General features: G+C 24.7%; 10 protein-coding genes across 10 annotated transcripts; 4 read left to right on the forward strand and 6 right to left on the reverse strand.

Annotated features, from left to right (window-relative positions):
- Positions 1–1,729: 1,729 nt before the first annotated feature.
- Positions 1,730–4,182, forward strand: DICPUDRAFT_95519 (uncharacterized protein; the record flags this gene model as incomplete). The annotated part of the gene is made up of 4 exons (XM_003291981.1): positions 1,730–2,168; positions 2,223–2,771; positions 2,841–3,652; positions 3,726–4,182. The coding sequence occupies 4 exons, from the start codon at positions 1,730–1,732 to the stop codon at positions 4,119–4,121; spliced, it is 2,196 nt and encodes a 731-aa protein (XP_003292029.1). The 3' UTR covers positions 4,122–4,182.
- Positions 4,183–5,151: 969 nt separating this feature from the next.
- On the forward strand, positions 5,152–8,190 carry DICPUDRAFT_95520 (uncharacterized protein). The gene has a single exon (XM_003291982.1). It carries the CDS (start codon positions 5,474–5,476, stop codon positions 8,066–8,068), a length of 2,595 nt encoding a protein of 864 aa, XP_003292030.1. The 5' UTR covers positions 5,152–5,473; the 3' UTR covers positions 8,069–8,190.
- A 10-nt stretch (positions 8,191–8,200) lies between these two features.
- Positions 8,201–9,162, reverse strand: DICPUDRAFT_156716 (uncharacterized protein; the record flags this gene model as incomplete). The annotated part of the gene is made up of 2 exons (XM_003291989.1): positions 8,201–8,861; positions 8,939–9,162. 2 exons carry the CDS (start codon positions 9,160–9,162, stop codon positions 8,201–8,203), a joined length of 885 nt encoding a protein of 294 aa, XP_003292037.1.
- Positions 9,163–10,578: 1,416 nt separating this feature from the next.
- On the forward strand, positions 10,579–13,797 carry DICPUDRAFT_39928 (uncharacterized protein; the record flags this gene model as incomplete). The annotated part of the gene is made up of 3 exons (XM_003291983.1): positions 10,579–10,675; positions 10,742–10,864; positions 11,000–13,797. 3 exons carry the CDS (start codon positions 10,579–10,581, stop codon positions 13,795–13,797), a joined length of 3,018 nt encoding a protein of 1,005 aa, XP_003292031.1.
- Positions 13,798–13,971: 174 nt separating this feature from the next.
- Positions 13,972–14,906, reverse strand: DICPUDRAFT_156718 (uncharacterized protein; the record flags this gene model as incomplete). Its single annotated transcript, XM_003291990.1, has 3 exons — positions 13,972–14,287; positions 14,375–14,564; positions 14,648–14,906. The coding sequence occupies 3 exons, from the start codon at positions 14,904–14,906 to the stop codon at positions 13,972–13,974; spliced, it is 765 nt and encodes a 254-aa protein (XP_003292038.1).
- A 620-nt stretch (positions 14,907–15,526) lies between these two features.
- DICPUDRAFT_82682 (uncharacterized protein) lies at positions 15,527–15,841 on the reverse strand (the record flags this gene model as incomplete). The annotated part of the gene is made up of 1 exon (XM_003291991.1): positions 15,527–15,841. The coding sequence occupies one exon, from the start codon at positions 15,839–15,841 to the stop codon at positions 15,527–15,529; it is 315 nt and encodes a 104-aa protein (XP_003292039.1).
- Positions 15,842–16,934: 1,093 nt separating this feature from the next.
- Positions 16,935–19,494, reverse strand: DICPUDRAFT_156720 (uncharacterized protein; the record flags this gene model as incomplete). The annotated part of the gene is made up of 5 exons (XM_003291992.1): positions 16,935–16,939; positions 16,960–17,658; positions 17,739–17,829; positions 17,902–18,156; positions 19,087–19,494. The coding sequence occupies 5 exons, from the start codon at positions 19,492–19,494 to the stop codon at positions 16,935–16,937; spliced, it is 1,458 nt and encodes a 485-aa protein (XP_003292040.1).
- A 1,006-nt stretch (positions 19,495–20,500) lies between these two features.
- Positions 20,501–21,806, reverse strand: DICPUDRAFT_82685 (uncharacterized protein; the record flags this gene model as incomplete). The annotated part of the gene is made up of 3 exons (XM_003291993.1): positions 20,501–20,677; positions 20,771–21,663; positions 21,752–21,806. The coding sequence occupies 3 exons, from the start codon at positions 21,804–21,806 to the stop codon at positions 20,501–20,503; spliced, it is 1,125 nt and encodes a 374-aa protein (XP_003292041.1).
- A 778-nt stretch (positions 21,807–22,584) lies between these two features.
- Positions 22,585–24,476, forward strand: DICPUDRAFT_50200 (uncharacterized protein). The gene is made up of 2 exons (XM_003291984.1): positions 22,585–23,531; positions 23,606–24,476. The coding sequence occupies exons 1-2, from the start codon at positions 22,605–22,607 to the stop codon at positions 24,299–24,301; spliced, it is 1,623 nt and encodes a 540-aa protein (XP_003292032.1). The 5' UTR covers positions 22,585–22,604; the 3' UTR covers positions 24,302–24,476.
- A 27-nt stretch (positions 24,477–24,503) lies between these two features.
- DICPUDRAFT_6223 (uncharacterized protein) lies at positions 24,504–26,126 on the reverse strand (the record flags this gene model as incomplete). Its single annotated transcript, XM_003291994.1, has 1 exon — positions 24,504–26,126. A coding segment is annotated over one exon (1,623 nt), but the record flags the coding sequence as incomplete, so codon positions are not given.
- Between the last annotated feature and the right edge of the window lie 486 nt (positions 26,127–26,612).

Consider the following 26,612-nt stretch of genomic DNA (forward strand, 5'->3'; position numbering starts at 1 on the left):
ATATATTTTTATTTTTATCAATAACTCATACCACCACCTCTACTACAAATATAATTTATTAATCACAGAATGCAAACAAAATTGCAATTTTATATAATTTTATATTTTTTAAACAACGTCTTTATCCCATTCTCATAATAGCAATAATACAATTAAAAGTTTCTTTATTTTCCAATTCCAAAAAAAAATAAAAAATAATAAAAAAAAAAAAATAATAAAATAAAGTAATAATAAAGTAATATAAAATTAAATTTAGATTTTTTTTTTTAAAAATTTTTCTTTTAATATAAAACTTAAAAATTAAAAAAATATTTCTCTTAACAACAAAAAATTTTGGTTAATAATTTTTTTTTTTGTGGCAACAACAATACAACAACAATAACCTCATTGTTAGTGTCATTTATAAATCAGATGATGTGCTTTTTAAAAAGTTTTTTTTAGATAATTTTTATTTTTCCAATTCCAAAAGAAATTTATTTTATTTTATTTTAATTTTATTTAATTTTTTTTTCAAATTGTTTACTTTAAAAAAATCTTTGCCGATTTTTTTCTTCTGGTTTATTTTAATATTAAAAAAAAACCAAATTAACAAAAAATAAAATTATACATATATATTATTTAATATCACCGCTATTATATTATAACACTTTTTTTTTGTGCCCTATATTATTATTTTTGTAAATATTCAAGATTACTTTTATTTTTATTTTTATTTTATTCAAGTTTTATAATAATTATTGTTTTATTTTAATTTTTTAGGAATAATAAAAATATTTGTTTTAATATAATTTTTTTTTCAGCTCAATCAAATCATCAATTACTTTTTTCATAAATAATATCATTTTGACCAGTAAAAAATTATTTTAAAATTTTTTTTTTTTTAAAATAATTTTTTTTTTTTTCACCAATTTATTGCGTAATCAATGTTGTTATGATGGTGGTTAATGTTTTCTCTATTTCATTATTTATATAAGTCACACATAAAACTCCTTTTAAGTCAGAGTTGGTGTCTATATTTATAATTCAAGAGAGAAAAAGAATCACTAAAAAAAAAAAAAAATTTTAATCAAACTATTACGTAGCATCAAAAATATTTTTATTTTTATTTTTTTATTTTTATTTTTTTTTTTTACTCTATTTTTATTAATAACAATATAACAATAATAATATATAGTAATAATTAAAAAATAAATAACCACCATCTTCAAAAAAAAAAAAAAAAGAAAAAAAAAAATTATCACACCAACTTCAAACACTTATTTATTTTTACACTTCACCGTATTTTTATTACATGCACAAATTAAAAGGTGAATAGTTTATTTTTATAATTATCATTTTGTCCCAATCTCTACAATCGAAACAATAGAGTTATAAAGGTTATATTTTAATACCACGTCTTTTTTTTTTCATTTTTTTAAAAAAACTTATTTTTAAAAGACATATGTTTTTTTTTAAAAAATTTAATTTAATTTAATTTTATTTATTTTTATTTTATATTTTTATATTTATTTAAAATTATAAATGAATACTAATTTTTCTTATTTATCATTATTCTTTAAATTAATTTAAAAATATAATCACACAATCTCCCTCGAATCTTTAATAACCGAACAAAAAAAAACTACCGAATTTTTAAAAAAAAAACTACCGAATTTTTAAAAAAAAAAAAAAAAAAAAAAAAAAAAACAGTTTATAAAACCAAAACAAAAGAATATATATAAAAATAAATATGGCAACAATACTTAATAGTAGTAATAATAGTAATAGTAATAATAATTTAACGATGAGTGGGGGTGGGCCAAGTGGCGCAAATCATAATCATTTATTCTATAAAAATATCGAAACTCAAAGTTCCAGTAGTTTATATTCAAGAGGGGATGACGATGATGATGAAGAGTTTTACGATTGTTATGAGGTAAATCCATCATGGTCAACAACTCCAGTATCACCAAGTTATTTAATTAATGATAGATCAAATTCAATATCAGCAAAAGAGGCACCTTTTTCAAATGGAAATATTAATTTAAGACAATCACAATCTCAGTTAAATAAATCACAATCACAAATATTACCACCTCAAACACAATTACCCTCATCACTACCAACATCATCACCACCAACATCATCATCACCAACATCAAATGTATTACCCAGTTCAGTGGTTTCAAGTACACTATCAACTGTTTCACAAATATCTGATACCAATTCTAACTCATCATCAGAAGCTGACTTATCATCCATTTCAACTCAAAATAATCCATTGGTTAGATCAACCTCAGCAACTTTATTACCATCAACAACAATAGTACAACCAAACCCAACATCCCAATTGTCACACTCCACATCAATTTTACAACCACCAAGCTCCCAAGCATTATCATCATCATCATCGTCGTCATCATCATCTGGTACTGGTAGTGTTAGATCAAAGAGAAATTCCAGAGTAATTAGTTTAATTAAAAATAAAAAGGAAGAAATTAGTAATTTATTTAAAGAGATTAAAGGTGATACAAAATCAGATCAATCACAACAAACATTGGATGATTTAGATATTTCAGTTTCACAACAAACAAACAACCCACCACCACAATTACAACAATCACCAAATACACAACCAAATCAATCATCACCACAACCACCCCCACATAATGAAAAAGATGGAATTAGAAAAAAAATTAAAAGAAAATTAATACCAGGTTCAAACAATAGTAATAATAATAATAATAGTAATAATAATAATAATAATAATAATAATAATAATAATAATAATAGTAATGATGTAAATAGTGATAATATAAGTGAAATTAATAAAAGTACAGAAATTAAAAATAATGAAAAAGAAGAAAAACATGATTCAAGAGTTACTAGATGGTTAAAAAACCATAATTTAAAAAAGAAGAAGGAGGTTAATACAAGATTTATACAATCACAATCAATTCAAGGTCATAAAGGCTCTATATGGTCATTGGAAATAAGCAAAGATGAAAACTATATTTCAACAGCTGGATCAGAAGGTGTTATTAAAGTTTGGAAGACTATTAAATCACCATTACAACAACAAGCCATCGCACCAGATAATATTAGTATAAGTAGTTATAGTAGTAATAGTAGCAGTGGTAGTAATGAAGAAAATCAACAACAAATTTTAGAAAATAAACCAAGATTCATTTTAGAAGGTCATTCTGGTCAAGTTTTGGAAATGAAATGGTTATCCAATACATTATTAATTTCATCATCAATAGATAAAACTGTAAAGCTATGGAATATTGAAACTGGAGATTGCGTCAAAACATTCGAGCACAACGATATTGTTGTTTCTATTTGTTTCGACTCTGTACAGTGCATAAATAATAAAGATTTCTTTTTCTATTCCGCAACTTTAGATGGTGTAATTAGAAAGTGGAGCGTTAATGACCATACCAAACCAATTTCTCAATTAGAACTAGGCGAATACATAACTTCAATTGCCCTCTCACCAAATCCACACTATTTAATAGTTTCAACACATTTAGGTAACCTTTGTTTCTATAGTCCATTCGACTTGGAGTTTGTTAACAAGTTTAATATAAGTCAAAGTCATAATACTAAAAAAGGCAAAGGCCCAAAAATTGTTGGTGTCCAAATTATCTCGAATTCTTTAAATCAAAGTGAAGTAAGTATATTGTTTAGATACAACACCTTTTAATTAGTTTTAATAAGTCTCTAATTTTATTTTTTTATTATAGATTTTAGTTAGTTCAAATGATAGCTATATTAGACACTTTTCTTTAATCAATTTCAAAAGGATATGCAGATACGGAGGTGGTGTTTTGGAAAATTATCAAGTTAAACCAATCGCTTCAATTGATAAAAAATATATTATAATGGGTTGTGAAGATAGTCAAATTTATATATGGGAAAATTTTTCAGAACAAATAATAGGTTCAAATCAAGATGGTAATGGAAATGTAAATAGTATTAATAATGGTCATAGTCACCATAATAAAGTTACCATCGAAAATTACGAATATTTTACCGCATCAAATAAACCAATAACCAATACAGCTTTCTTAACAATCAATAATAATACATATTTAATTACAACTGACACACTTGGTCATTTATTAATATTTAATAAATAATAAATATAATAGTTTATATATAGTAAATATTTTGATTAATCAAAATATATTTATTTAATTTAAAAAATAAAAAATTTTAAAATAATAAACTTTTTATTTAATCTAATTTTAAAAAAAATATATTGTTTAATTATAATTATTATAGTTTAAAATATATATAAAATATTTTTTTTTTTAAATGCACGTTACAGAATGGGCAGGGGTGGTAGCATTTTTATTTAATATAATTTATTTAAAGAATTAAGATTTATTTTTTAGAGTACTAAATAATCATCAGCATCATTTATCTATATTATTTTTTATTATAAGTGATGATATATGTAGACATTTATACTTTTTTTATATAAAAAGATAAGGAAAGATTTTATTTTAATTAAATTATTTTAAATTAGTGAAAGAAACTGGTGCAGTGTAATGGTAATTATATTTAACTATTGGATTGTGTGATTTAATGTGTATGTGTCTACAGATTAACTTTTTTTGTGTACTATTCACACAAGATAAATAAAGTAAAAAAATTAATCTTTTTTTATTTTTATTTTATTTTTATGATTTATTTTTTATATGGTTAGTTTAAATGATCTAAATCTAAATATCAAAACAAAAAAAAAAAAAAAAAAAAAAAAAAAATACCCATCAAATCTTTTTTGTAAAATATATAAAAACGATAGTTATTTTTCATTTTTAAATCAAATATAATTGGATAGCCATATCACTAAACATAAAAAAAATTAGATATTTAGATATTTACAAATAAAAATCAATTTTATTTGTAGGACTAAAAAAAAAAAACTGGCGTGGGTGTATTTATTGACAATAGTTAAAATAGATTTAAAAAATATTGTAGAAAATTAAAGCACAAAGGAGGTTGTTTAATAACCTTTTTTCCCTTTTTTTTTTTTTTTTTTTTTTGATTATAAAAAAAAAATAGAATTTATTTAGCCAGTAAAAAAAAAATTCTTTTTTATTATTTTTTATTTGTTTTTTTTATTTTTATTAAATTTTTTTTTTTTTTTTTAAATTTTTTTTTCGCAGACGTCTGTAAAAAAAAGATATTTTTTATTAATTAATATTTTACACAATATTCTATTATTTATTTCATCATACCTTATATCACTATATATATACATATAATCAAATTTAATTAATTAGTTTTTTATTTTAGTAAAAATTGTAAAAAAAATATCCCCACACAAATTAATTAATTTATGAAATAATAAATTTAAACTTTGTAAAATTTAAAAAACTCAATTATTTTATTCTTTTTTTTTTTTTTTTTTGTTTATTTATATATTTATTTATTTTTTTGTGTAATAATAATAGTTTACTAAATTTTATTAAAACAAAAAAAAATGACAACAATAAAAAATGAAGAGTTATTAAATAAAATTAATCAAGTTTTAGAAAGGAATAATGAACTTGAAACTAAAGTTGAACAACTAACAAAGATTGTGGATCAACATGAATTTAAAATTCAAGAGTTATTGTTGCTCCTAAGAAAAAGTAACCCAAATACCATTACCAACTCTACATTAAATTCATCACCTACAAATACAATTATAAATAATAATAATTCCCCACCAATTAGTCCAAGAAATTCATGTGAAATTACACCACCACCATCACTAACAAAATCAACCTCAACTGATTCATTTAATATATCGAATACAAACAATACTAATAATAATAGTAGTAATACAAGTAATACTAGTAGTTCAAACAATAACAATAACAATAGTAATAGTAATACAAATTCTACATCACCAAGCATTTCTTCAAATAATTCAAATAGTAATTCAAATTCACCAAATATTTCACCAATGGCCTCACCACAATTAGGTAGTAGACCAAGAGTTCAATATATGGGTGCTAGTAGACAATCATCTACAGGAAATTTATTTAAAAAAGAAGATAGTACTGATTCATTATTAAAATACTCTGTTGGTAAAGATGGCGAAACATTTTATGTACCTCCAATTACACCAAGAGCATCAAAATCACCTTCAATGGATTTTGTTTTATCATCATCATTAGTAAATAGTATTAGTAATTCAAAATCAAATGAATCACTTTCAACCGTTATGGCTAGTTCAAGTACCATTCCAGAAGGAAATGAAAATGAAGCAACAAAGTCACAATTTTATACAGAGCCAAACTATATATCAAAACTACCAGATAAATATCAATGGGCAATTATTTGGGAATATTCAGCAACTGATGATGAATGGACAAAAGGTTTAATTGTAGTCGAAATGGAAACCAAACCTTTTGCTAAAGGTGCACTCCGTAATGCATATAAAACTTATATTAGGGCCAATCCAATGAAACTATATGATCATTTCTCATCTCCAACCCATGACAAATATCAAGAGGGTAAGAGAATGAATACCACTTTAATTCCAAAGCTATTAGGACAAGTTGACACCTTATATGTTGCAAAAGATTCAAAAACCAATGTTACTCCAGAAAGATATTTTGAAGATGTAAAAATGCAAATGATATGTAGGGAATATGGTGAAAGATATAATAGTAACCATCCACCAAAGAAGATTGAATTTTTATCGGCATGGGTTATAGAGGTACAATCGGGAACAGGTAAAAACGGAAGCAATCCATTGTATGGTATCGAATTATTTATGAAGGGTGAATTCAAAAAGCAAAATTCAAATTTCGGTTCAGTTTTATCAGATCGTAATACACCACAAGCATTTTCCCATTTTACATACGAATGCTCTGGTCACGATATGTTGGTTATAGATATTCAAGGTGTCGATGACTTTTATACAGATCCACAAGTTCATACAAAAGATGGTAAAGGTTATGGAGATGGAAATTTAGGTGCTCGTGGTATAGAAAGATTCCTTTCTAGTCATAAATGTAATCCAATTTGTCTTCAATTAGGTATTTTTAAAGATTCTTTAACTGATACACGTAATGCACATCGTGTCATCAGAGGCACCATGCTTTTACCAGATGTTGTTCCAGATTTACACGAACCAGAGTATCCATTACTGGAATCAATACCAAAGAATCCATTGCAATCAGAGTTGGTTTCAATAGCAGAGATTAGCGGTCACAGTGAAAGAGTTTGTTCATTAATAATTAACAAGGATAAAACAAGATTATATTCAGGATCAGCGGATGGCACAGTTAAAGTTTGGGATATAACATCATCAGAATTAGGGGATATAAAGCTTTTGGAAAGTTTTAGGGCACACAGAAGATCCATTGAAAAAATGGTAATGAGTGAAAAGTATTTATTTACAGCTTCATCAGATTATACAATTAAAGTTTGGCCATTACACAATATCACAGAATGTAAATACAAATTGGATGAGCACGGTGGAGAGGTTAATGATATGTGTATTGACGAGTATAATAATGTATTGGTAAGCTGCTCATTCGATAAATCTATCAAAGTTTGGTGTCTAGAAGGTGATCAAATAAAATGTGTAAAAACTTTAAATGCCCACACCAAGTCTGTAAAATCAATATATCTATCTGGAAAATATTTATTTAGTTCATCAAATGACCAAACTATCAAAGTATGGGATTTAGAAATGATGGTTTGTGTATTCTCTTTAGCTGATGCCCACGAGTCATGGGTTGTACTATTGCGTATGTTTAACAATCGTTTACTATCAGCCTCAAAAGATGGTCAAATTAAAGAATGGAATCTTTCAACTTTTCAAAGTACAACAACACTAGATGAAAACAATGCACCAATCACAGACACACTAGTAACTAGAAATGGCTATTCTTTTGTTGCCTCTGAAGATGCCACAATTAAAATTTTAGATTTAACAGCAGAGGACACAATGAAAATAATATATTCAGTTAAAGCTCATCGTTCAGGTGTTCAAACTCTATGCACAGATGGTCAAAGATTATTTAGTGGTGGTATAGATAATTTAATTAAAGTTTGGCACTGGAAAGATAAAAATTAAAAAAAAAGAACTTTATTTATTCAAATTCTTTTTAACAAACATATATATTTTTTTTTATTATATATTATAAAAAATTAAAATAAAAAAAAAAAAAAAGAAAATAAAAAACATTTTTTTAAAATATATTATTTATTATAATTTTGCTTTTAAATTATTATTGCTATTATTATTATTAATGTTTCCGCCTGCTTTTTTAATTAAAATCTTATCTATAAAATTTGGAAATATTGGGTGGAGTACCGATGCTAAAAAATTACTAAATGGAAAAGCCACTTTTTTCTTTCTGGAATCTATTGCAGCTACTACAATTTCACAACATTGATCTATTGTCATTTTTTTACTTTCGTCTTCGTGGAAGTGAATGTTTTTCTTTTCGTTTTGACCCAATGAATTTGATCTCATTGGTGTATTTACTGTAGTTGGTAAAAGTAAAGTAATATCGATATAGTTTTGAACTTCTAATCTTAATGCTTGGAAGAAACCATTGACTGCAAATTTAGAGGCACAATACCCAGCTCTTAATGGTAGACCTAATGCGCCTGATATTGAAGATATAACTGCAATTTGTGGTTTTTTAAAATTCTTATTATTACATTCCTTTTCATATTGCTTAATCATATAAGGTAATGCAAAATATGTAGTATACATGTATCCGAAATAATTTATATCCATCATTTGTCTATAAACACCTAAATCTGTACTGTCTTTGAATGAATTGTGGTATGATACTCCTGAGCATAGTAACAATAAATCTATTCTGTTAAATTCTTTAATTACCGTTTCGATTAAGTTTCTATATAGAGAATATTAAAGTTAAATTGGAATTAGTTACAAATAATAATGAAAATAAAAACACTATAGTATACATACTTGCAATCTTCTTCTTTAGATGCATCACATTTTACCACTAAATATTTATTTGAGTGTTTGTTTATAGCTTTTAATTCTTGTACAATTTTTTCTAATTTGTCAGAGCTTCTACTTGCTACGACAATATTAACATCTCTTTGGGCAAATATTTTGACTAATGCTTCGCCTATACCTGAAGATGAACCTAATATAACATAGCAAGGTTTATCATTGATAGTTGTCATTTTTATTAATAGATAATTAAAATAAATATAAAAAAAAATTTTGTTTTTAAAAAAATTAAAAAAAAATTAAAAAAAAAAAAATTAAAATAATTTTTCACAAATATACCCTCCATTCCCAAAAGAATATTATTAAATAGTTCTAAACGAAACCAAAATTGATATTTATATAAACTAGATATGAAAACCTCATCAATACTTACCGAATTATGGAATGTTTGAAACTAAAATTTTCAAATATATGTATAAATCTAAAAATAATAACTTCCGCTACAAAAAAAAAAATTATAATTACCATTTATAAAAATATAAAGATAAAAAAAAAATTGATAATAATTAATTTAGGTAAATATATATTCCCATATACACTAAAAAATTATTTAATTTTCTATTTAATGATTTAAATAAATAACACACACCATATTATGTTTTATCTAATCTCACTTGTGTATTCACACAATAAAATGTTTATATATATATTCCCCCACTTTGGTTGTGTTTACCCCCAAAAATTTTATCATACCTTTTTTTTTTTTTCTTATTTCATTTTTTTATTTTTATTTTTTTTATTAAAATTTTTATTTTTTTTTGTTAATCATGATTATTAAATTATTTATAACACTTAAATAAATTAAAAAGGGAAAAATAAATTAAAGAGGGTAAAAAGATAGTTAATTAATTTTTTATTTTTCAAGAAATTTTTTTTTTTTAAATTTTTTTTTTTTTTTTTTTTTTTTTTCTATTTTTTCTATTTTTTCAAAAAAATTTCATTTATTGATAACAATAATAATGCAAAAAAAAATATAAAACATAAAATTTAAAATATATATTTTTTGTAAAAACAAAAGGATTATAAGAAAAGGACATAATAATAATAATAAAAATAAAAGATTAAAATAAAACTCTTATCAATAAAAAAAAAAACACCCACTTTAAAAAAAAAAAACAAAAAAATAAACACCCACAACAATTGTTAACTTATTAATTAAAATAACAATAAATAAATTTAATTAATTAATATACAAACAAATAAATAGAATATATTATAATATATATAAAATATATAAATAATAATATTTGTTTGTTTTTTCAGGTGTTTGTTTGTTTTTTAATTTTTCCTATTTTTCTCTTTTTTTTTTATTATTATTATTATTAATAATTTTATTTATTTATTTATTTATTTATTATAAAAATATCACGCATATACCACACCATATACTTGTATCAAATAAATAAAATAGTGGCAGTAGTAATAAAAATAATAACAAGAATCAAAACATAGCATCATATATAGAATTTAAACATATATTGCGTTACATAGTCAAAAAAAAGAGGATAAAAAAAAAAGTAAAGCCTATATAGGTTTTTTTATATACTTTAAATTTCTATTTCTTTATTATTTAAAATTAGAATATATAAATGGAGAAAATTAGGAATACAGTAGAAAGATTATCATCAATAGATGTATCAATTCAAGAAAATTGTTTAAGAATTTTAATTAATATATCCACCGATGGTATGCTAAATCAAATTTTTGATAGTAATAAAAGATAGTAGATGATTAATAAATTTTTTTTTATAGATCAATACCATAAAATTATTCTAGATTTAGTAGGGATAAAGAAATTTAAAGAATTATTGCAATCACATAATGAAGTTATTCAAATGCTTTCGACATGGTTATTAAGCCATTTAAGTTTTAGGTGTATGTTTAAATAATAACATTAGTAATAATAATTATAATAGTTATAGTAATGGATAATAATACTAATAATTAATAATATTAAAAACAATATAAAATTTATAATAAAATAATAATATTCATAAATATATAATATAGTCGAAAATAGTGAAGTTATTTTAAAATCAGATTTAATTCCGGTAATAAAAAAGTTATTATTATCAGAAAATGAGGATATTGTAGAGAAAGCTTTATGGTTAATGCGAAATTTAACAATTAATGGTAATCATTCGCATTTATTAATAGAATATGGTATAGTGGATTCATTAGTAGATTTTTTAGATAAAAGCAATTATCATTTGATAATATTAGCATCAGAGCCCTTAAGAAATTTATTACACAAAGATACATGTGGGGAATATTTGGATAATCAAAAAGTATTTTGCCACAAAAAATCAACCGATAAAATAAAAAAGTTATTAACAAGTGGGTATCCAACTAATCAACTAATAATGTCATTAATAACGTTAATCCATGTCCTCAGTATATATCATCCATTAATTCGTAGAATTGTAGCAGTATCAGGTGTATTGAATCAATTAATTAGTTATTTATCTTCACCTTCAGCTCCATTAGAAATCAAAAAAAAGGTTATTATTATTCTTATAAATTTATCATTGACCGAAGAGACCGAAAGAGCCATATTATCGGTGGGTGCTATCATGCCGTTGGTGGATATTGTTGTATCAATTAGTTCAAGTGTAGAGTTAAAGTCATTGTGTGTTAGTTGTTTAGCAAATTTAACCTCAAATCCAGATATTAGAAGAGTACTCAGATCAAACTATCTTATTGACGGTCTTTCCGAACTACTTAAAGAGAAATCTAGTCATACTAGCCAGCTTTTAGAATCAATCTCACTCTTGATTGCCAATTTATGTATAGATGAAATATGTCGATTTAAAATTAGTCAATCAGATTGTGATAGAGCTTTGTCAGAGTTGATCGATTATCCTCATTTACAAGTTAGAGAAAGAATAACGAATGCTTTAGAAAATATCAGAGTACCCATTTCCTTTGAAACTTTAAATGAATTAGCAGATATAGAAGATATGTCGGATTTAGAAGATCCTTCTGGTAGTCTAAGTGGCTTTTCATCATCATCCTCACCATTTGGTGGCTTTTCATCATCACCTTTAAATCAAAAGGGTTCAATTTTACGTATATCTAGAAGTATATCGCCTGTTAACAATTTACTCTTTAATAATAACAATAACAATAATAATATAAGTAATAGTAATAGTAATAGTAGTAATAATCTAATGGCTTCACCAACATCATTTTCCCCAAAATCACCCACTCCAATCACCCAATCACCTTCAAACTCAAATACTCAATTACAACAGCAATCATTACCACAATCACCATTATCATTACAATCATCTCAACAACAACAACAATCATTACCGCAATCACCAATTAGATCTCCAGAGCAATCACAACAACAGCTTCAACCACCATCCGAAATTTTAACAATTAATTCTATGATACCGCCACCAATGCAAGATGATCCAAATAAAATATTTAGAAGAGGCAGAATTATCAAAGAAATTATTGATACAGAGCAGGCTTATGTTCATGCACTATCAGTTTGTATTAGAGTTTATTATAATCCATTAGTTGTATCACCAACAGTACCACCAATTTTACCTTTAGATTTGGTAGAAGTTATCTATTCAAACATTGATAAAGTTTTCCGTATCAATTGTGAATTCTTAAAGAAATTAAGAGGGATGTCAGATAAGAAGGATGTTTTAGAACTAGCACAAGCATTACAATGGTATTGGGATCAACCATCAACCATTCCAGAATATCGTACATATATTAATGGATTCAACAGAGCAATGGATACTGTGCACGAAAATAGAGCAAAGCTACCAAAGTTTAAAGAGTTTTTAGAAAAGTGCCAATTCTCTGAACAATGTAAAAGTGAAACTATCGATTCTTATTTAATTAGACCAGTTCAACGTATTCCAAGATACATTCTCTTGTTATCTGATTTATTGGTTCACACTGTGGATATGTTGGAAAGAAATGCAATCGAAGAAGTTTTAAGAAGAACAAAACTCATTACTGATCAACTAAATGAATCTAAAAGAAAAGCAGAAAATTTAGCCAAAACTGTATTATTGCAAGAAAAAGTTGTAGGTTTAACAGAAATTTTAATATCAGGGTATAGCAATAAAGATATTAATGGTGGTGGGGGTGGTAGTAATCATGGCAGTAGTAATTCATTACTTAGCAATAGTAAAGATAACAATACTAGTACTTATGGTAGTGCTAGCAATGGAAATGGTAGTGGTGGAAGTAGCCTAACATCAAGTACAAATTCAAACTATGGTAGTAGTGGTGGTGGTGTTTCAAATAATAATAATAATCATTATCATAACCATAATAATAATCATAATAATCATCATAGTATAAGTTTAACAACAGGTCTTAATAATAACAATGGTAATGTCAATAACAATAATAATAATATAAATAATAATTTCTTATTGAATAGTAACAATTTAATACCAGCCTCAAGATATTTAGTAAAAGACGGATTAATGATGGAATCAAGACAGAAAAAAGTTTCGAAATACAGATATTTAATTTTATTTAGTGACATATTATTTATTACAAAACAAAAGAAAAACAAATATACACTATTTAAAACCGTACCACTTATAGATTTAAAAATTTTAGAAATGCCCCAACCACAAAACGAAACCGGTTTTTATTCATTCCAAATTTTATGGAGCGGTCATAACGATAAAAAGGAAAATGGTATGGTTATTTATACATCAAATCTAGAAGAAAAAGAAGAATGGGTTAAAACTTTGAAAGATGCTTGCAACTTTATTAAAAAATCTCATTTAACCAATATAATGAGAACTCATTTAACTATTAACTAAATAAAGTATAAAAATAAATTAATAAATAATTTTTATAGTTAATATAAAAAGAAAAAGTGTGTTAGATTTTAATCACATTATAAACCAAATATCAAATAAATAATTTAAATAAAATTAATGAAAATTAAATATTAATTTGAAAATAATTTTGATTACGCTTTATTAACTTTATATTTATTTTTCAACTGCAATATAGTTAACAGTGACATCGTATAATATGTTACTACCCCATGTAATAAATTTAGCATCAAAGCCAGTTGTTGAAACATTGACAGCTTCGACACGGTATCTCAATTGACCATTATCGGTTGAACCATCAATTTGGGTGGTTCCGAGGGCAACCATTGGTATCTTGTTGAATGGTTTATCAAAGTTAATATGACGAAAAGTTTCACGATGTCCACTACCGGAATTAAGAGCTCCATCACCAATACTAGTACGACCAACTTGTACAATGTTGCTTTCTGCTGGTTTGGCATAAAGTTCCCAACTATTTTAAAATATAAAAAAAATTTTAAATAATTTAGTATAGTTTTTTTAAAATTATAATATAATTTTTGTTTTTTTAATTATTTACCGAAGTGCAATGTGGTTATGGTATGTAACTGGATGGATAGAAACAGATCTAGCACGAAATGGTTGTGGGAAAACATGGACTACAATTGAGTATTGATCAGTATTTCCATTGAAAACTTGACCATTGTTATAATCAAACCATGTTACATTGTCCAAGGAGTATCTGAGTTTATATGAAGTAACCCATTGATCTAAATAAAAATAATTTTAAAAGTTTAATAAAATTTTAAATTAATATTTTTAAAAATATAATTATAAAAAACTGTATACATACCAGCATCACCACGGCCTTGGGTTATAATAGCAACAAATTCACTTATTACTAGACTACCTGCAATGAGGAATTGGCCAGGATCATTGGTTGAAGCACACCATGCTTCTGATCCATCAAATCTACTTTTATCTTGAGAATTCATAAAGTTTAAAACAGAGTTTTTAGCACCATGATCAGCATTAAGGTCAGATGAACTACGTAAATTTAACAAAGCATTGGCTAAACATGAAACACTACCAGCTGGGATTTCTCTAGACATTTTGTTAATTTGAAAAACTGGATAACTAAAAATAAATAATAAATAAAGATATAATAAATATTTTTTTACAAGAAAGATTTTAATAAAAAAATGATTAAAAAAATATTTTTAAATATATTTTTTTCAACAAAATAAATTAGATTTTAAAAAAAAAATACAAAAATCAAAATTAAATAAATTGATAAGTTAGCCAAAAAATCTAAAAAAAAATTAAAAAAAATTACTATAAAAAACACGCAATTGATTTTATTTGATTATTTAAATCCCACAATAATCAATAGATTTTTTATCAATCACTCTATAATTTGAAAATGAAATTAAAATTTTCAAGAATTCCTTACAGCAATATAACATTCAAAATTTAACTCTGAAATCTTGAATTCTGTATTTGATTTTTTTTTTTTTAATTTATGTTATTCATATTGTATATTTATTTGATTATTAGAATGATATTTATTTTTTATCTATAACTAAAATAGCTCCATCTACATTACACATAAATAGTTTCTCTAACTAGTATTTATATTAATAATAATAATAATTAACAATTATATTTTAGTTTCATATGTTTTAATTTTTATTTTTTTATTATATTTTTTTTAATTTATTGTTTTTTAATTTTAATTAACAAGATGGAAAGATAAAACATAGAGGCTTTGCTCTCCTGGATAAATATTATTTATTACTTCTTTTAATTGATCTAAAGTCATGTTTTCTTGCTTGGCATGGTTATCATTTAGTTGATTATAATCTATTGTTGATACATCGTCTATCTCTATAGTACAAAAAAATACATTATCTTCGTATCTGTAAACATTTAATATTTCACCTTTTGAGTAATGGGACTCTAATCTATTTCTAATTGTAATGGTTTTTAATCCTTTTAAAATATCTGATTCGAATCTGCCATAAAAAGTTATTTTTTTTTCTTTCATTTTGTTTATAATTAAAAAAACAAAAAATTTATAAAATTAAAAAATTAAAAATAAAAAAAAAACCAAAAAATAAAAAAAAAAAAACCAAAATATAATAATTTAAGAAAACTATAATAAAATTATAACACAATTATTATTTCAAAAAAAAAAGAAAAAGAAAATATTTTTAAATAATTTATAAAAATATGGATTTTAATATATAAAAGTGTATGTGGGTTTTTTATAAAATGGTACACTACATATAGAGTTCTTTTTAGGAGCTACTAAAAAGTTTGGTGTACGGGCTATTGGAAGAATTGACCGTTTGATTAAAGTCGCAATTTAAAACCAAAAGAATGAAAGACACAAAAAAAATTATAATATTATTTTATCAGATAATTTCAAAACCCTCCAATTTAATAAAATTATTGAATATCTAAAGATTTTTATTATTACACAATATGGAAAAATAATATCAACAAAAGCATTAAAATTTCCAATAAAAAAAATAAATTTTCTTACTTTTTTACAAAAAAGTTAAAAAAATTTAAAAAAAGTAAAATAAAAAGAAATCATCAAACATCATCCCATAAAATCAAATTAATTTTAAAAAAAGTTGCTCTTAAATTTAATTTTTAAAAATAAAATCAAGAATTCCTTACAGCAATTAAACTCATTCAAAATTTAACTCTGAAATCTCGAATTCTGTTTTTGATTTTTTTTTTTTTTTGATTTTTGTAAAATATTAAATATTCTAAAAAATAATATTTAAATAATAATATTTGGTTATGATTTGGTGTTGATGAAGTATGCTCTTTAATTGCATATTTTTATTTTAGTTTTTATTTTTAAATTTTGAAATTGGGTGAAGTTAGAAAAAAAAAAAGAAATAATTAATAAAAAATAAATAAAACAAACTTTTTGTTAATTATTCAATATTAAAAAAAACAAACCATAAGTATGTTTTGTTTATTGTTTTATACTCTTAAGGAAAATTATTAAAGTTTTAAAGATCGATCTAATTAGTTTTTTGCTAAACCACTTCCACTACCGCTTCCACTGCCACTACCTATACACCATTAGGGAATGATATTAGTAATATGTATTTTAATGTTTATACTATTTAATTAGTAACTTACCACTACCACTTGAACCACTGCTACTACCTGAACCACTGCTACTACCTGAACCACTGCTACTGCCTGAACCGCTGGTGCTACCTGAAGCTGAGGTTTGACCTGAGGTGCTACCTGAAGCTGAAGTTTGACCTGAGGTGCTACCTGAAGCTGAGGTTTGACCTGATGAACTGCCTGATGCTGAGGTTTGTGAGGTAGTACCTGATGCTGATGTTCCACTTTGGCTTGATGTACCTGATTGTGAACCAGTTTGTGAACCAGTTGGGACACCAGTAAGTGGTGAACCAGTTTGTGAACCAGTTGAAACACCGCTAGTTGGTGAACCAGTTTGTTGTGATCCACTTTGTGATCCACTCATTGAACCAGTTTGATGTGATCCACTTTGTGATCCACTCATTGAACCAGTTTGGTGTGAACCACTGGTTTGACTACCTGATTGGCTTGAACCTGATTGTGAACCACTTGTTTGGTGGGATGATGATGATGAAGATTTACCACTTGATGAACCACCTGTTGAACTTTTACCACTTGAGCCACCTGTTGAGCTTTTACCGCTTGATGAACCACCTGTTGAACTTTTACCACTTGAGCCACCTGTTGAACTTTTACCTGTAGAAGCAGTGGTGCCTGATGTTGAACTTGAATCGCATTTATTCCAATTTTTACAATCTCCATTTGACCATGTGGTCCATGCATTATAACCTTTTAAATTAATTGGTGTTAAATAAAATTTTTTTAAAAAAAAAACAAGATAATTAAATATTATAAAAAAAGACATTTACCTTGAGCATTTAAAACAGCAAGAGCACATTTAGCATTAATTTCTGGATTGAAAAGATCTGATGGAGTGGTACAATCTTTACATAATTCACCCTATATAAAAAAAAAAAAAAAAAAAAAAATTAATATGATTTATAAAAAAATATTTTAAATATTTTTACATACACAATGTTCTGGTAAAATTTGCCATAAACCAGATGCTGAACTACCTTTATTTTCAGCAGTTGTAATCCATGAGGATTCATAATATGAAATACAAATCATATTAGTAATGGTTTGTGAGGATGCGAAAGTTTCACCAGCAAGTTGTTGCATTTGTGAACAACTGAGAGTGTCGGCATTAACAGTTCCTGAAATTGCAATAGCTGCTGCGACAAGAGCTGCGAAATATTTTTTAAAATTCATCTTTAAAATCGATAACTATTTATATAAATAAAATAATTGTGTAAATAAAAAAAATAAAATATAAAAAAAAAAATATTTAGATTTTTTTTTTTTTTTTTTATGTAGTTTTAAAATTTTTATCAATAGTTTTTTTTTATAATGAAAACTTTAATAACTATTCTGCCATAGGAATAATCGAAAAAATAATTTTATAAACAATATCCTCATATCATGTCTAAAACCATTTCAAATTTTATTTTCTTTGGTGGCTATGATATCATATTACACGAAAAAATATTTTTTTATTTTTTTATTTTATTTTATAAAATTTATTTTATTTTATATTTTTTTATTTTATTATTTTTGGGTCCATTTTAAATTTTTTTTTTTATATTTATTGGTATCTCTTTTAAAAAAAGAAGGATCCTCTCTTTAAAAAAAATTAAAAAAAATAAAAGTTTTATTTTAACAATTGTAAAATAATCAACCCTTGATCGGTTGGAGTTTGAGTAGATCCCCGTTACTTTTTTTTTTTTATTTTTTTTTTATTTTTAAAATTACTTTTTTTTTTTTTAATTTTTTAATGTGATTTATGTTATTAAAAAAATATTTATAGAATTTTTGATATTGATAACAAAATTTATTAATAATATATTTAATTATAAAATATTTTTATTATAATTTATTAAATTTAAATTATATTATTAATCAAAAAAAAAAAATGAAATATTATTTTTATATTTTTATTTTATTAATTATTTTTAAAGTATCTTTAATAAAAACAAATGTAGCATTAGGGTATGAAAGTTTTACTATTTCTGGTCCTGGTTGTGACTCTAATTTAAAGATTACAATGGATGGTTGTAATTCAATATGTGGGGTTTATTTTTCAATAAAACAATTATCATCAGATATAGAATCTTATAACGCAACATTATACATTGTTAAAGAACCTCCTCAAGATACAAAGGAACCAATAACCAAAGAACCAAATGAAACAGAACCACCAACAGAAACTACTGCACCTCCTGCAACTGATACTCCTGCACCTCCTGGAACTGCTACACCCGGTCCTCCTGATCCTTCCACTCCTGCACCTCCTGCAACTGCTACACCAGGACCTGCTGATCCCTCTACTCCTGCACCTCCTGCAACTGCTACACCGGCACCTGCCAATCCCTCTACACCGGCACCCCCTGTAACTGATACACCAACCGAAGGACCTACCGAACTTCCATCTGGAGGTGGTGACCCACCCATGGAGGAGCTAAATATTGAAAATTTATCATTTACAATTTCTGAAGAATCAAAATGCATTATTGGTAACAAGATTAATGAATTTAATTTTGTATGCTCCGAAGAACCATCAACCATAACATACAATGGGACACAATATAATGTTACTTGTCATAAGGGAAGTGATAGCTCTGTTGAGGGAAATGATGGATCAAATTCATCAAAACTTATTCTAAATTTAACATTTATTTTCTTTACAACACTTGTACTTTTAATAATAGTTTAAATAAACAGTAAAATTCGTTTTATTACAATTTTTAAAATAATATTTAATTTTATTTATTGTTTTTTTTTTTATTTAAAAAAAAAAAAAAAATTATAATTATAAGGAAATCTTTGATATCATTTTTTATATCTCACTTCTGTTTCTTTATAATTCTCTCTTAATGGTGGTTTTTCATGACCGGAATATCTTTTTTATAATGATGATTAAAAAAAAAGATGATCAAATTAATTTTTCATTTATTGTTTTAATATAAATGAAAAAACCAAATTAAAATTAATCTTTTAAATTCCTCCCACCTATTTAATTAAAGAATACAGAAACTTTGAGAAAAAAAGTATATATAATTCTGATTTGTAAAGTTCTTTTTGATTAGCATTCTGGCGGTTTGTAAACTGTGGGTAATTTTGTTACTATATTATTTTTAAAAAAAAAATTAGTTTATATAAAACTAAAATAATAATCTATTAAATTTCTAATTACTTCATATAACATAGAATTGTTTTTTGTAAAAAATAGTAGTGTTGTTTTTTGTAAAAATAAAATAGAAATGATTGAAAGTATTTATTTATTTTGTAAACTGTTATAAAAAAAATGTGCAAAAAATAATAAAAAAAATTTTAAAAAAAAGTCTTAAAACGGAAGGAATCAGTTTTTGTTTTTTTTTCGATTTCAAGGAGATATTTTTTAGTTTTAAAGAAACTGTTAAAAAATAATATTTTTAGGGTTTATTGATTTTTCTTTTAAACTATAACAATTTCATTGATAAAAAAAAGAATTTGTCATTTTAAAAAGAGCATTTAAAAAAAAAAAAAAAAAGTTTTTATTTATTTATTTTTTTTTTATTTGTTTATTTTTTGATTATTTGTCTTTGAGTACTGCCTCAATAAGGAAATCGTCCTCCATATCCTCATCTTCTGGTGTGGAACTTGGGTTTAATGCCATACCATCAAACCTTAGGACAATTTTTTTATCTGCTGGTAATGTTATTCCAATCTTTTTTATTAAAACCAAAATTAATTTTGAAAATGGATCAGACTATAATAAGAAAAAAAAAAAAAAGTATTGGTAACAGTTCGAAATTTATCATATTATTATATTTTTATCATTTAAAGAATATAAACTACATACCTTTCCAATTTTAAATTTATGCTGTTGTTTTTCATAGGAAACCTTTAAGATAACTTTTGGTATATCGTCATCGACTGGAGCAGCTGTTGTGGTGGTAGTTGTGGAAGTTGTGTTTATATTAAAGTCCAATGGGATTGCTGGTTCTGATGCTTTAATTGTGACCTCTAAAATATCATCGTCCAATAAATCCAAATCTCTTGGGGTTTTTTTTGAATCCAAGGGTAAACCATAAAGTTTGAATTGAGCTGTTTTTGAGTCTAAATTTTTTTTACCACAATATAAATCTAAAAGTTTTTGAAGCTCTGTGTCATAATAAAATATAATTTTTTCATTTGCTTCACCTGCCAATTTTATTACCAAAGGTATTCCGTCATTCTTTTTCTTTGGGGTGGGAATTGAGCCACTTGTGTTTGGTGATGAAGAATATATTGTATCAAAACTATTGTTGTTATTATTGGATGCAGTAGTATTCGTTTTATGACTAAAATTTGAAGAAGTTTGTTTTAAAAGTGATTGTAAATTTGTTTTTGTATATACAAGTGGTTTGGAATCTTCATTAATATCACTGTCACCACCATCTTCATCATCGTCCAATAAAAATACCTGTTTATTATTGCTCCTATTATTACTATTATTGTTATCATTAACATTATAATTATTATTACTATTTACAAAATTGAAATCATCATCATCATCTATACTAATTGATAATGTATTACTCCCATTACTGCCATTACTTCCACTGCTAGAGGTTATACTTCTATCATTTGTTTTTTTAAATTTTTTTGTTGTTGAGTATATTGGCTGTTTATTTCTCTTTTTTGAATTGTCAAAACTTTCAAATGTCTCTACAATTTCATCATCATCTTCATCATCTGATATATCTATAACATCTATAAATAAAAAAACAAATTAGATTAATAAATTAATAACTATTAATTAATATTTCATGAAATTAAATCTAAAATAACTATATCTTACCTTCTTCTCTTAAAGATCCTCTATACGTAAACATATCTGCAAAATCATCCGCCATTTTTAATTTTATATATATGCATATGTTTTATTAACGATTTAATTAATCTTTGTTTAAAAGTTTCAAAAAATAAAAAATAATTTAAAAAAAATTTAAAAAAAAAGTTTTAAAAAAAAAAAAAAAAAAAAAAGAAAAAAAAAAAAAAAAAATAATAATTTTAAAAAATTAAAATTTTATAAGTTTGTGGTGTGTGAAAAAGGGTGATGAGCATACTTATAAAGATGTCTTTGTTTTGATTTCTATTTATAAGTATTAAATGAATAAATTTATATTTAATTTTATTTTCAATAAAATGTTAAATTAAATAACCAATTTCCATTCCCATCAAAATTATAATAAAATTAACCCCCATCATTAATTAAGCGCAAGCTTTTTTTAAAAAAATTTCTTTTTGAAAACAATATTGGAGAAAAAAAAATTTCGTATTTTCATTCTTTTTTTTTTTAATTATTTATTATTATTTTTTTAAAAAAAAAAAAAATTAAAAAATTAAAAAAAAGTAAAATAACAGGCTGAGGTGTCGCAATCACCAGCATTACAATAAATAAATATTATAAGGTGGAAATATTTTGCCTACAACTTTTATTTTTTTATTTTTTTATATTTTTATCAATAATATTTAAAATTTTTTTGTAATAACATAAAATTTATGTAGTATCTAATCAAGTCAATAAATTAAAAATTCGAATTTAATCTTTATCATCAATCAGCTATAGTTTTTATTTGTTACATTTTATATATATTTGGTTATTTAATATAAATTAATTTAGAAAATAAATTAAAAAAAAATATAATAGAATGTCTTCAATATCATTAGAAACTAAAAAGGAATATATAGACACAGAGGTATTATTAAGAAATAGAGAAAATTTAAAACAACATACATTCAATAATACTGCAACCCCGCAACCTCAAAACTATAGCGAAAAATCAAGATTATTAAATAATAACAATAATAATAGTAATGGAAATGTTTATAAATACAAGTTAAGCTTTTTCGAAAAGTTTTCATATGGTATTGGTGAGGGAGGTCTATCAATTTTCCAAATGATCAAAGGTTTTTTTTTAAATTCATTTCTTTTAAATGTAGCACAAGTAGATCCAACATATACAGCATTAATTTTATTTACAGCAAAATTTGTTGATGCGTTCAGTGATGTATTCGTTGGAAATTTAAGTGATAGAACTAAAAGTAGATGGGGTCGTAGAAGAGTTTGGATATTGTTTGCATCGCTACCATTTGCAATTTTATATTGTGCATTATGGTATGTGCCCAATACAAGTGGTGTGGGACGTTTAATCTATTATCAAGTTATTGTCATTGCTCTCAGTATAGCGTATACATGTGTTGCTATTCCATACAGTGCAATGAATGCTGAAATCACAGAAGATTACGATGAAAGAACTTCTTTAGCTGGTATTAGAATGATATCTTTAATGATTGGTGGTCTTATAAGTTCATTTTCACATTCACTCATTATCAAGGTATTTCATACTTATACAGCAAATGGCACAGAGTTGATAGACTATCAAAGGGGTTATCTATTATCAGGTGGAATTTGGGGTGGCGCTATGTTAATTCCTTTAGCAATCACATTTATAGGCACTAGAAATATCCCAACAGAAAATACAGTGGAATCACACATACCATTTTTTAAAGGTTTACTAGTAATGTTTTCAAATCGTGCATTTATCACTGTAACATTATTATATTTCTTTTGTCAAGTATGTAATACCATTATCTATAAAGAAATCAATTATATTTTATTTATTAACTATTATTTTTATCATGATATTAGATTGCAGTTCAATTTGTTCAAAACAACTTACTATTATATTGTACATATGTAGCAGATGCAGAAAAAGAATTTCCATATATTTTAGCAACCTTGCAAATTTCAGTATCATTTTTTATATTTTTTTGGGGTAAAGTATCACAATACATCGGCAAAAAGATTGTATACTATATCGGTGGTGTATTTTTATTATTAAGTTTTGTCGCACTCTATTTCTTACCAAATGGATCAACGAATTTATTGTGGGGTACTGCAGCATTCAGTGGTGTTGGTGTATCTGCAGCATTTTTGGTGCCAATGTCAATGTTACCAGATGTTGTCGAATTGGATGAGTTAAAAACCGGAGAACGTAGAGAAGGTCTATTCTATAGTTTGTTTTTATTTTTCCAAAAATTAGGTTTATCAGTCGGTTTAGCAGTATCAAGTTTTGTATTGGGTTTAGCAGGTTACGAAGCACCAAAAGAAGTTAATTCCTCAGATGGTATTTCAACAGAAATTATAGATACAAATACTCAAAACAAAGATGTTATTTTTGCACTTAGATTATTAACTGGTGTTGTACCCGCCGTAATTGTATTATTTAGTTTTGTTGCAGTTTTCTTTTATCCAATTTCAAAATCATCTCACAATGAAATCCGTGAATTATTAAAAAGAAAGAGAGAAGGTGCATCTGTAACAGTTGATGATATAAAATATTAATAAATAAATAATATAAAATATAATAAATAAAATAATAATAGTTTATAAATAATTATTAGTATAATAATAATATTAAAAAACTGTATTATTTAAAAAACTAAAATATAAATAAAAACTAAAAAACTAAAAAACTAAAAAAATTAAAATAAATAAAATAAACCATATTTAAATTAATAAAATTAAATTTATTTATTTATCTTCTTTTCTTATAACGACTATCTTCAAACTCTTCATAATCTTCATGGTTACCACCATTATCCTCTTCATTACCATCGTAATTGTCATCTTCGTAATCTTCGCTGTAATCGTCTTCTTCCTCTTCTCTACCCTCGAATGATTGTAAATAGTCTTTTTTCTGTTTCGATTCATCTAAATAGTCTTCAAAATGGGCTTCTTTTCTTTTCTTTATTAATTCTTGATGTGAATTATAGACTTTAATATCTTTTTGATAAGTAACAAAGTCACCTAATGCTTTATAACACTCTGCTCTTTCTTTGAATGCTTTGATTTGGCTGGGTTGTTTTTCAATGACATAGTCGAAATCTAAAATTGCTTCGGTATATCTTTTTAGTTGAAAGTTTGTTTTACCACGGAAATAATGACCTGATATGATGTCTAATATGCTACAATCATTGTAATTGAATTTAAAATCTTCAGTTGGTACAATACCCATACTTTTTGGATTATAATCTGCTACTAAACCATGTTGTTCTATTAAGTTTTGTTGCTGTTGTTTTTCTTGCTCTGAAAACATCTTTAAATTGTTATAGTTGTAATTATTTTCAAATTGCATTCTTTCTTTTTCCAATAGGGCATTGATCATTAAAATGTTCATTTGATTTGGGTGACCGATATTTGATTTTGATATTTCGACACTGTGGGTAAATTCCTCCAATGCTTTTGAAAACTTTCCATCTTTTAATAAAGTTAAACCATATCTAAAATGAGCATCAACCAATTCTTTGGGTCTTAATGTGTAGAGTAACGAATTTTGATAAAATTCTTTGTAATGCTTGAAGAATAGTGAAAGAATCACCGAGGCAATTGCTTCTTTGTTTTGAATGATTAGCATTTCAGAAGCCAATAGTAAACTTGGTGGATGAGTTTTAGAACACATTAATGCTTTGTTTGATAGATTGAAACATGCTAATAGGTCTGGTTGCAATTGTTTGAGAATACATCTGGATACACCAGTGTAGCCATCGGGTGCATTTGGATTTAAAACTATAACAAACTTCCATAGATCTAGAGCATTCTCTAAAATCTTTTGAGATATTAACGACTCTGGGTCATTCTTTAAATCAAATTCTTTTTCTTGAATAATCGACTTTAAACAATAAACCTTATAGAGTTCTTTGGGATATGCTGATGCATCTTCACTGTTTTCGATTTCGCCTCTAATGGAGTCTCCAGCACCATTGGTAAACAATTTTAATGATAGATCTAATGAATTTTTTGCATCTGTAATCAAACCAATTCTATATTTAACCAATGCAATTCTATGATGGATTGAAGCCCTTTCAATTCTATCTCTAGTTAATGCCAATGCATCTTCATAGCATTTTACGGCCAAATTCATATTCTTTAAATTTTTTGTATCTTCTGTTAATGCATCACCTTTTCTAACTTCTTTTTCGACCTTGAATGAAAATTCATTTAAAATATTGATATTATTATTATTCTTTGTTGTTGAGTAATATTTGTTATTATTGAACGTAATAGTATTATTACTGTTATCGGTAATGTTATTATTTTTATTATTATTAAATATATGTTTATTATTGTTAATGATTAATTCATTTTTATTTATATTTTGATTAATTATTGTGGTTGTGGTTGTTTTACTATTATTATTATTATTTTGATTAAAATAACAATAGTGTCTTATTGATTTTAAGATTTCATTTTTATTATAATTTTGATTTTTAAGATTTATTATATTTTTAAACATTTATATAATCTGAATATTAAAATACAAATAATTAAAAAATTTTAAAAAAAAAAAAAAAAAAAAAAAAAAAAAAAAGTAAAAAGTAAAAAACGAAATTTTTTTTTTATTGTTTGTAAATTATTTTGATTAAAAATCAAAAATTAAAAGTTAAGTTATTTAATTTTTGATTAAAAATTAATAGTTAAGTTATTTAATTTTGAAAAAAAATTAAATGCTATTTTTATTAATGATGGTGCTGTTATAATTAGAAGTAGTGGTGATTAATTGTTTTTTGTTTTTTGTTTTTTGTTTTTTGTTTTTTGTTTTTTTGTTTTTTTGATTTACATAATTTCCAAATTTACAATGATTTTTTTTTTTTTT

This window comes from Dictyostelium purpureum (assembly GCF_000190715.1).
Source record: "Dictyostelium purpureum unplaced genomic scaffold DICPUscaffold_315, whole genome shotgun sequence".
Taxonomy (NCBI): domain Eukaryota; phylum Evosea; class Eumycetozoa; order Dictyosteliales; family Dictyosteliaceae; genus Dictyostelium; species Dictyostelium purpureum.